The sequence below is a fragment of the Microplitis mediator genome, chromosome 10 (assembly GCF_029852145.1).
Source record: "Microplitis mediator isolate UGA2020A chromosome 10, iyMicMedi2.1, whole genome shotgun sequence".
NCBI classification, from domain to species: domain Eukaryota; kingdom Metazoa; phylum Arthropoda; class Insecta; order Hymenoptera; family Braconidae; genus Microplitis; species Microplitis mediator.
The window spans coordinates 4,396,647-4,408,883 of record NC_079978.1 but is presented as its reverse complement, the minus strand read 5'-3'; the positions used below and the strand labels follow the sequence as shown (position 1 = coordinate 4,408,883).

Sequence of the window (12,237 nt, the reverse complement as noted above, 5' to 3'; positions counted from 1 at the left end):
TTTATTTTTCGCGGCTTTTTTTATCCATACTAACAAACGAGCAAAAATTAAAAATCAAATGTTGCTTGTATAAATAAATATCAAAGAAAACTAATTTCGATTTACATTCCCTTCATTATAATAATTTCCTCCGTAAGAATTTTCTTTTCAAACATATTTATACTTCCATACAAAGTAAAAATAAAATTAAAGAGCATATCAATAAAAACACTCATAACTTTTATCGTTTGATCTCCGCAAATTGAAAAGTTTAAATAAAAAGTAAAGCAATTAGTTTAAGTACAAAATGAAATATCTAAAGTATAAATAAGTGGGTATATTATAAACAAACCCTTGACCACAAGTATTATTTCTGTATGATATCCCATCCGCGATTATTTTTCTCGGATCGTTGCACTCATGTATTACATATGTACACAAGGACCAAACTCAAGTGAGCAATTTCAAGACGTTTGCCTTGTACTATTCCTTCTCTCGTCTTATACTTTGTAGTGTGTTGACTCGGGTATATCAGATTTAGAGTCCAAGAAATGTTTAGCTACTGGACTATTTCGAGTGCAGAATACTCCCGACAGTAGATTCTGTGCATCTAAATCTATATTTATTTTCTATAACCGTAGCAGAAGCTCTAATAAAGTAAACAACAATTTCGTAGCACGTTGCAGCGTGACTTGACGGTACCCTATCAGAGTTTACTTTGTTTAAAATACTCTCGACAAATCTGGAGCTTAAATTTATTCGACGATATTGGATAACATGAAAACTTTGCACAGTGTCAATCCAAGTCAATTGTCACTGGCAAGAGTTAACAGCACAATGAGCGATTACTTTGATAAAATTTTATCTTGCACACTATTTTATTATGCTACGACGTCTCGTTCTCGATGATTACAATTGTAGTAGCGTCAGCTATGTCCAAATCCACAACTTTTAGAGTTTCAAATTTAAAATTCTCGGTGCTGCCGCCATCCATGGTGGCGCTCCGTATCCCTGACTTACTTCATATAGTTTCGTTGTGTCCAAATAACAACATCGATGTTTTAACAATCTCATAAAAAGATTATTACTTATTAAATAATTTTGGTATATTATTAATAAAAATAATGGCGAAGGACAGAAAAAGAAAACGTTCGCGATCCAGATCAGATGACAGAAAACGTGGACGTGAAGAGGACAGGAAATGGCAAGGCATGCAGAAGCAGCTAGATAACCTAACAAAGGTTGTGGAGTTGTTGGCCAGTCAACAATTAAATAAAAATCAGGAGAATAATCAAAAGGAGTCAACTCCAGGTAGGATATGTCCCGTTTAAAAAAAAAAAAAAAAAAAAAAAGTCTTTGCCATTTATTTGAATACATTGCGTAGTATCAATACGACTAACGCAAGCCTAACAAAGGCGACTAGACAATAAGTCAAAGAGCAAATAGCTCAAAATTCAATACGAATTTTTTTTTTTTTTATTACCTGCTGCATAATTATAATTAAAACCTTCACAATAAGTGTTAAGAGTTTTATTTACAACAATTTGTTTTTGTTGCGTAGATCGAGAAACTCTCGAGCAATCAACACCCGGTAAGGATAATCAGCAGGAGGAAACGACTGAGGAGATAGCATTTGAAACTCCGCAGGTGTCTCCCACCAAAATACAATCAGAAGAGCCTAAAAAAGAGACGTTGTCTCTAGACTCAGAGGTACTAAAAATTTTAGGAGAGGATCCTAATGTCAAACCGGAAAACTCTGTTGAGTTACATACAGAAATAAAAAACCGCTGGAAAGCTTGGATGAAAGAGGGCCTGTCTGACGAAGTTAAGAAAAGTTTACTCAAAAAATATCCGCGAAAAGGGGATTTATATACTGAACCTCCAAAAATAAACTTGGAGATTATGGGAGCTCTGGCGGAGGTAACCAAAAAGAGAGATCAACATTTTGTTGAAATTCAGGAGCAAGTAGGAACGGCAATTATTGCGGTGGGGTCTGCTATGTCAATACTGCTCAAAGATCCGGAAGAAGAAGTTGATGAATTGAAGCTGTTGGAGTGTCTCAGCGACGCTGGGAAGTTATTAGCTGAAACTTTCCACCAGCACTCGGCAGCTAGGAAAGCATACATTACACCAGTAATGAAAAAGAGTGTAAAATCTTTGGTGGATTCAATTCACTCAGAGGAGTGGCTTTATGGTGACAAACTGGCAGACCAAATTAAGGAAGCAAAAACTATTGAAAGTGCCTGTCAAAACTTGAAAGGGACTGAAAAAACTCCCAAGAGACCTTTTTCAAGTTCTCAAGCCCAGGGAAACTGGAAAGGCCCGTCTGTCCAATACAGACAGACGGGCCCAGCCAATCATCGGAGATTCTCGCGCTTCAAGCTGAGAAATCAGAACCGCAGAGGTCAAACTTCTTCGCGGGAGAAGAGCAGGGACTCCAGGGACCAGTCGAAGAAGTAACCAAGGTAAGGAAGCTACCCATAGGTGGTAGATTATATTTTTTCCAAGAAGAATGGAAAAATATAACGACAGATAATTTGATTTTATCCTTCTTGGAAGGATACACTATTCAATTCCAAAATATGCCACAGCAAAAGGCTATTCCTGAGCAGCGAATTAGGTCAAAAAATGAGGAAATTTTAATTGAAATGGAGGTAAACAAACTTCTCAATAAAAAAGCTATAGAAAAATGCGACGCTGTCGAAGGTCAATTTATTTCAACTTATTTTTTGGTTAAAAAGCCGGATGGTTCTCATAGGTTTATATTGAATTTAAAAAATTTAAATAAGTTTATTGCAGCCCCTCATTTTAAGATGGAAGACATCAGAACTGTAAAAAATCTTCTGATGTTAAATGATTTTATGGCATCTATAGATCTTAAAGATGCCTACCTTCTCGTACCAGTGGCAGAGAGTAGTAGAAAATACTTGAGGTTTATTTTCCAGGGTCAGATCTATCAGTTCACGTGCCTCCCGTTTGGTTTGTCTATAAGCCCTTACATTTTCACCAAGTTGATGAAGCCGATAGTAAATTTTCTGAGAGAGAAGGGTTTCTTGCTAGCAATTTATCTTGATGACATAATTTTCATAGCGAAATCTTATAATATCTGTCGGGAGAAAGTTTTATGGGCAAGGAATTTTTTACAAAAGCTTGGGTTTGTCATCAATGATGAGAAGAGTAGCCTAGTTCCTGCTCAAAAATGCAAATTCCTTGGTTTTATAGTAAATTCAGTTGACTGTACTATCGAGCTAACAGATGCCAAAAAAGAGCACATTAAAAATCTTGTTGCTGAATTTAAAATAGGAACGATATGTAAAATTAGAGAATTTGCTACGTTGTTAGGTACGCTAAACGCTGCCTGTCCAGCAGTCGCTTACGGATTGTCCCACTGTAAGAAATTAGAACGTCAAAAGTTCCTAGATTTAATAGTTAATGATGGAGACTACGATGGTAAGATGGTGATTAAATCCTATCTGGAAAGGGATCTAATCTGGTGGAAGATTAATAGTCAAATTGGAAAAAATCCGATAAGAACAGCAGAATATAGTATCGAGATTTCTTCAGACGCCTCCTTGACAGGGTGGGGGGCTTTCTGCAATGGTAAATCAGCCCATGGCTGGTGGAATGCCGATCAGCGTAGATACAATATAAATTTCCTGGAGCTTTTAGCAGCTTTTCATGCTCTCAAATCATTTGCGAGTAAATTAAACAACTGTGAGATACTCCTAAGAATAGACAACACCACAGCTATAGCTTATATCAACAGAGCAGGCAGTGTCCAGTATCCGAAGCTGAGTAATCTAGCACAGGAAATTTGGGATTGGTGTGAGCATAGGAAGATTTGGATCTTCGCAAGTTATATTTCATCAAAAGAAAATTTCCATGCCGATGCAGCTTCCAGAATTACTAACATAGACACGGAGTGGGAGTTAGCCAATGAGGTTTTTGACTCAGTGGTTAAAAAATTTGGCCCTTTCACTATAGATTTATTTGCAACATATGAGAACCGGAAGGTTAAAAAATTTTGCTCTAGATTCCCTAACCCGGAATCTTTTAAAGTAGATGCATTCACAATTTCCTGGAAAAATGAAAGAGTGTATGCCTTTCCACCATTCGCTTTAATCACTGCAGTGATTAAGAAATTTATTACTGACAAAGCCGAGGGGGTAATAGTAGCACCAGACTGGCCCACTCAGCCGTGGTATCCTTTGCTTAATTCGTTGCTCAGAGAACCACCTATTGTTTTCAAACCTAATAAGCATTTATTATTATCTCCCTGTAGGACCAAAACGCATCCGCTGGCGAGCAGGCTTTCCCTGGTAGTGGCGTACTTATCAGGCAAAAATATCTGAATCAAGGACTTCCGCTAGAAGCAGTAAATATCATGGTAGATTCTGTCACAAAATCTACATTGAAACAATACGAATCTTCTCTTAAGGCATGGTGGTTATTTACAAAAGAAAAGGATTACGATGTCCATCACACTGACGACGTCAAGATTGTGGAATTTCTTACTAGGAGGTTTCATGCGGGATATAAATATGGTACGCTTAATTCCGACAGGGCAGCTATAGCTCTAATTACTCATCAAGATCACACAAACGAGAAACTTATAACGCGATTCATGCGTGGCATTTTTAAAAATCGTCCCACCAGGCCAAAGTATACAACAACGTGGAATGTTGATTGTGTCCTGCAGTATATAGAGTCTATGCCAGAGACAGTAAACTTAAAAATCAAGGAATTATCACAAAAAACAGTCACGCTTATGATGCTCGCAACGGCTCAACGCCTGCAAACTATGGCGCTTATTACCATAGATAATATTAAAATATCCGCCACATCTATTAATATCAAAGTCCCAGAGTTAATAAAGACTTCAAAACCAGGGGGTTACCAGCCAGATTTGACTCTACCATTTTTTGAGGAAAAACAAAAAATATGTGTCGCTAGGACTCTCGTACAATACTTGAAGGTTACTAAACAATTGAGAGGAAATATTGAGGCCCTGTTTATTTCTACTGTTAAGCCACATAAGGCTATAAGTGCTCAAACGCTCAGCCATTGGGTAAAAGATTTTTTGAAAATGGCTGGAGTCGATACATCTCAGTTCAGCGCGTACAGTACCAAGCACGCCGCAGTCTCCAAAGCCAACGCTCGGGGAATTGATATCGACACAATTAGAAGGACCGCGGGATGGTCCAAGCAGTCATCCGTCTTCGCTAGGTTTTACAATAGACCAATACAGGAATCAAATGATACATTTGCACGAAGTGTCCTTACATAAAATTTATATAATTATCTTAACTAATCATTTGCATGCTTCAATAAACAAAAATTAAAAATGAATAAATAAGTGTCTAAATTTTCTTTTTTTTTTGTTGCTAATAGTTACAAAAAAAAAAAAAAAAAAGAAATTAAAGAGTAAGGAAATTAAATACCGCTGAACATCTACAATTGTAATCATCGAGAACGAGACGTCGTAGCATAATAAACCGATCAAACGAGCTCGCCGAAGGCGAGCGAAGTTCGATCGATATTATGCGAAGACGTCTCGTTCGAAGATGATTACTTCCCACCACACACGAGCATAACCCTGCCCGTAATCATCTTCTGAATTGAAACGATGAAACAAATTTCCTTAATCTTTAATTGTAGAGAACAAGCTCTAAAAGTATGAAGTAAGTCAGGGATACGGAGCGCCACCATGGATGGCGGCAGCACCGAGAATTTTAAATTTGAAACTCTAAAAGTTGTGGATTTGGACATAGCTGACGCTACTACAATTGTAATCATCTTCGAACGAGACGTCTTCGCATAATATCGATCGAACTTCGCTCGCCTTCGGCGAGCTCGTTTGATCGGTTTATTGTACTTCATTGCCAACTGTACCTCCATAGTTTACTTCTCGCTTATTCTCTACTTCGCTTCATGAATTTTCATTGCCGAATAATAAATCGCGTAGAATAAAGCTCAAGTAAAATAAAAAGAAAATTAAATTAGTAGACAAGCTTCAACCCCGACTTGCATTTATTCTCATCTCTACGATCAATTACCAACTCTATTGATTTCAATTTTACGATTTATATTTAATTACTTAAAATATTGACGCTTTATTACCTAAAGTTCATAAAAGGGTTCCAGTTACTCTGTAATCATAATTTAAATATTTTATATTTAGGAGAAAAAATAAAAACTTTATCCATTTTATCTCAATTATTTAAATAATTTTTTTCAACGAATAAATTTGTTTGAAACTTACTCGGTACTTGATCAATATTTGAATAAATTTATTTAAAATATTATTAAAAAGTTAAATGCATCAATTAAAATATTTTTTTTTCCAATAAAATTAATTGAAATATCGGGTTTTATCAAATATAGAAATTAAAACGGATATTTAAGTACACATGCAGGTTTTTTATTAAAAATATATCCTTTGAGTATTTTTATTTATTTATTTACTTTTTTAAATATTTTTCTTTGTGTTATAAAAAAGTATATGGAAATCGGATGATGTATTAACGAGCTACATAAAAATTAACAAAATATTGATATATTTATTTTTAAAAACCGATAACTCTTTAGCCGGAGGGGACCAAGTATATTTTTAATTAACGTTAAACTCCGAAAAAAAAAAATAATCGAGTAGGTTTTGAATAAAATGTGAAATAAATAAAAAATATATACGATAACAAAAAATAAAACAAACGAGGTAATTTAATTCGTTGTAATAATCCTTATCGCGGAGTGCACAACAAAGCACACATACACACACATTTGCGTGGCACACAATACTTGATTTGGATTGGAACCAGCCAGAGAGTAAAATGCAAGGAACGATTGAAGCCTTTCCCTACTCTCCCAGTCGTACACCCCGACACATCCCTCATCCCGTTTAGTTTGCGATCAATGCAGCAGCAGCAGCAGTAACAGCCCCGACGATCCCAAATGGCATTCAACCCCAATGTGAAAACGTTTCGACTTCCGGCAGGCACAAACGAATTCCGACTGGTCCGTATGTACGCGCTTTGCAAATTCAAACTCGGTACTATTACCTACTACTGCACAAAACCTCTATCCAGCTCAATCAATCGTCCTCTGACGTTATGCACCTCTATCAAAACTAAAATTAAAATTTCATTTAAAAAAAATATCCAGAAATAAATAAAAAAATCTAAAAAACCCCAAAGCTTCCCGCTGTTTTTGAACTCGAGCTTGTTATTACTGGCTAACTTTTGAGCTCTTCGAGCTCACAAAGGGCTGGACCGCAAATATACTGTCGCTAAAAAGAAGTAATTTTTGTCCGACGATATCTTCACACAAACAAAAACTTTAAAAATAAATTTTTTTTTTTATTGTTCTAACTTGCAAACTACTCTACCGATCGACTCCAAAATCTATTCAGTTCTAAGTCTCGGTGAGCCATTCGATTGCCGCCGAGAACGTGCAAATCGGTTGATTCGTTCCATAGATATCGTCGGACAATAAAAGTTTATATACAAACACACACACACAACCGTTCGTTCATCTGGAAATAGTCGGAATATACCCGGGTCAAAATATCTAGCCTCATCGAACCCAAATAAGTCTCAATGAGTAAAAAAAGCGTTTTGAGCCTCAAATAATACTAATCGAATTTAAAATACATAGTCGAGTAGTAGGTTCATTTGAGGCTCATCAAAGCTTCTTGAGGATATTTGATCACCATTTGAGGCTCGTTGAGGTTTGTTGAACATCATTTGAGGCTCAAAATGCTCTTTTTACTCAGTGAGACTGGATTGAGGCTTACTTGGGTTCAATGAGGCTAGATATTTTGACCCGGGTAGCTTCTTAGGACCTCAAAACTTCGAGATCTGATGAAAACTCGGTTTTTGGAAAATCGGACCGAAACCAATAACTTCTCTTTTTTTGAAAATTTACAATTTTTATAGCGGGAAGTTAAGAAACTTGATTTGAATGTTTATAAAATCAAAAGCCGCGATGTCTAAGTTATTTATTTTTATTGTTTTTGTATAAAATCTTAGTAAACTACAGTCTTGAATTATTTCCCACCATTCGTTTACTTGGTTCAAGGCTTATAATTACTGGAGCCGCAAGTAGGTCGCTTTCTACTCGGCACTTTGCACAGTACCGTATACTGCCGAGACTTTAAAGAGAAAGAGTATACAACTCCGACTTAAACTTGTTCAAAACTCATGGGATATGTCTATATCTATATCTATATCTATAATAATAATGATAATAATAAAACTTTTATCGTGTATATCTTCAGTTTGTTCACGTCAGTTATTTTTCAATTTGTCGTAAGATTAATTTTATCTATTAATTAAATATTTACTTTTGTAATCTTTAATATCAATAGTTATAATCGATTTCGATTTATTTTAAATATAATACATTTTTTACAATCTATAAATATTTATTACTACATTACTATGCTATGTACATATTTAACTAATGCGTATCAATTTAAAAATTTAATATGGACACTTGGTTTAAATCGATTTAATTATTATTAATGTTTAAAGTTTGCTAATTAAAATTACAAAATAATCTATTGAAATTGTATGTTAATAAATATCAATAAATTTTAATGACCGATTTAATTCCTTTAATCTCAATGCATTGAAAATTACTACAATAAATTAATTTGTATTATCAATTTACTATATAGATATATATATATAGATGTAAACAAAACGTTATGTCATGGAATAGAGATTCAGTGATGGCTATGACTTTTGTAGCCACACATCTACTCGATATAATTATCATGTTCAGCACATGTGTAACATAAAATATATATGTTATATATATATATATAATCTCCCTAGAGTAATTAAAATTCAACGAATTGACTAACGAATTAAACAAAACAAACTTTTTTAATTATCGGTATAAACCGAAGTTATTTTTCATTAATTTAATTTATTATTTTATTTTTTTTATTAATATTTTCTGTTGATCTTTGTACACTGGCTCTTTTCATTTTCATTTCACTTTTTTTCCGTTTTTTATTTTTGCTTATCTTTTTTATCTTCCACAAGCGCTCGGCTTTAAAGTCTTGAGGGCTACTTCCCTTGTCCCCTTTGCCTATACTTATACTAGTAGTGCTCGGTAGACTCTTTGCTTGCGTCTTGGCTTCTACAACTCGGCGCCATACTCAACTTCTTTATTTCCTTTACTTTCGTTCTTTGCTCCTTTGCTCGAGATATATCCAACCCCTCTGGGCTAGAAAATGTCTTCGTGGCATTCTCTCTATTTTCTATTCCTCTCTTTTATAGTCTACTTCTACTGACACCACTACCTACCCATATATACACATATACCGACAGTTGAGACCGTTTCATATAAATTTTGTGATGTAAAACGTGTTTGAAATAATACTACCATGAAATCACTATTATTTCAACTTTTTTTCCAATTTATTTTTTATTTTTTTCTATCCTAGGACTCGTAAATTTTACCGAACCTTATAAATAATTTTTTTTACCTTTTAAAACACGTGACTCGGTAAAAAAAGTGAACCCAGTTATTAAAATATAAAACAATGTATGTAATTTATAAAAATAAAAATAAACCCTAATTAATTGACGTTAATAAACATAAAGAAAAGATGTTTAAAAGTGTTAACGTAAGTCAGTAGTAGGAAAAGTAAATACCAACCACAATACTACAACCAAAGATCTCAACGCTCCGAATTAACTTTCTACCTCTACTCTACTCTCTACATTTACTCTTTTCAGTAAAACTCTTGGCGTCTCTTTAACTGCACTTCTCATTCCCGCCCAGATGAAACTCGCTCAACCGTCTGCATTACTCTACAAATACTACTACCATACAACAAGTACATAGACAGTAAACTGTAAGCTCTGTACAGACCAACATGCTGACGATACGGATAGGAGCCGGGTGGTAAAACTTAAATCCGTCAGATTGGATTCGCCACTTTCCTCCGACAGTTATACTGGCTGGCCAGGGTCCAGAGCGCAAGAGATTTCCTGTTAAGACATTTCAATCGGTCATCACGTCCTGATTTTAAAACTTACAAATCCCTTAAATTATTCTCTACATCAGCTTACTTTGTTTTATCCTCAATCGCCAAAAGTAAACAAACAAAAAAAAAGGCCATTCGGCATCCGAAATGGAAGTACATTTCTTACGATAATTGTTCCACTTTTAATAAGCATATGTAATTTAATAATCACCCATCAAAAATTTTCAAAGATATAAACAATGGCAGTATCACCATAACACATGAGTCAATTATGTGAATTTGAACCCTTATTAAAAGTCGAACAATTATCGTAAAACAAAAAATAAAAAAAGGAAAATACAGCTTTTTTTATCAGCTATCAAGTACTTTTTACATAATAAGGACAGATATACCCGTTAAAAAGTTATTTACGGAAAAAACCAAAAAAGTCGGATTTTTCGTTTTTTTTTTTGGAATTTCAAATGTCCACCATTTCTAAACTAGTTGACCGATTTAGCTCATCTTCGAACTTAACCAAGCTAATCGTTCATAGAATAAGTGTGCTAATTTTCATCAAGATCTGTTAAAAATTGTAGCCGCTATCGTCGCAACATGGCGCGTTATATTACATATATATATAAACTTTTGAACCAATGGTATTTTTGGAACCTACTCGATGAATTATGATAGATTATGGCAAAATTCTTTGAAAATTCCACCATGAGGACAAATGCAAAAGATAGATTTCTATGAAATCTACTAATAAATAAATAAAATACCAATGAGCTAATGCAGAACCGCGTCATACGTCACATGACATATCCATGAGAATTTGAGTGGTTAAATAAAAAAAAAAGTAATGAGAAAATACACAGCAAGTGTTTCATGTCTAAGCACTTACATTTATTAACGTTATTTAAAATACTTTCGTGTTTTACACGAGTATATTTATGACCGACGCATAGTAAACTTCAGTAAATCTAAAAAATAAAATTCTTGCATGCTCGCGCATACCTGCATCTACATATACACTTGTACATATGTTTGTATGTTCTACCAAATAGAGAATTATGCTGTATAGTATCTCCTGCTCACTCGCAGAGTCTTTATATATATTTATAGGTACATATATGTAGATATATTTTCATTGGGAGTCGTGTATGCAAACAGCATATCTTACGATGCTTCGTTTCTTCTCGGTCTGCCATGCAACAGTTTCAGTAGTGTCGTACATGTAAATGTATACGGCCTTGACATCATCACTCGACTTGTTGTTGCTTTACACCATCGCGAAAGTCATCTTTATTATATTATAATATTATGATATCAATGTGTTGTACTGTAGATTTTTAAAATCACGCAAACACGACACTCGCAATATTTCATATATTTAAATTTAAATAAATTTGTTGTTATGAATGAAAATTATTACTACGATTCAAATCATTAGATTTGTTTTCTTTAGATTGTAGTTGGATTTTTTTCGAGTTATGATTGACGGCGTATTTATTTTTGTTTGTATTTACGGTAATCTGGATATTTGACGTTGGCAATGTATATATTATATATATATACATATATTTCGGAGCAGTGTGTATACGTGGGCGAACGAGAATTCTCTTCGAGACCTTGGGACGTGATTGAATCCTACTGGTTGACCCACTCTTTATAAATTGTCTGTCTTTTGCACGAGAAATAGCGATGTTGAAAATAAATTTTCTTTTTTCTTATTTTTTTATTTTTTAATAAATAAAGGTTGGATTTTTATTTTTAATAAATTAATATAAATAGCCAACGTCAGACATGAAAATATTGATGAGAATACAAAAGTTCACTAGTTGACCTTCTAATTATTTTTATTCTAAACGAAATGTTAAAATTTTTTTTTCAACTCGATAAAAATGTTAATTAAAAAATTTTAAGTAACGATAATTAAGGAGGATTAGATGAAGAAAAACATTTATATTTTTACGAAAATAATCCTCGTCACCTCACTATCGAGTTTAACGTGGAGCAGTTGTATATAATATATATTTAGCAACATTTGTGGAGCGGATGCTACATGGATTGGCGCAAGTCCAGTAAGTTCAGGATTACACACCGTTCGTTGTTTAACTTGAGCTTCTGCTCCTTATACACACCAGCCCTCCTCATTTTCTTTTCCACCATCTTTTTTATTTTTATTTTTATTTCTATTTCCTTTGTATTTTTTTTCTTTTCCCGGTGTCTCCAAGTGCATTCGACACGCTTTTCTCCCTTTGGTCTTTACGGGGAAGAGA

General features: G+C 34.2%; 2 protein-coding genes across 3 annotated transcripts in view; one reads left to right on the top strand and one right to left on the bottom strand.

Moving 5' to 3' along the window:
* LOC130676453 (serine-rich adhesin for platelets-like) overlaps positions 1–12,237 on the bottom strand; it is a 123,797-nt gene that overhangs the window by 75,201 nt on the left and 36,359 nt on the right. The window lies entirely within an intron of this gene.
* On the top strand, positions 2,562–4,331 carry LOC130675769 (uncharacterized). The gene has a single exon (XM_057481611.1). It carries the CDS (start codon positions 2,562–2,564, stop codon positions 4,329–4,331), a length of 1,770 nt encoding a protein of 589 aa, XP_057337594.1.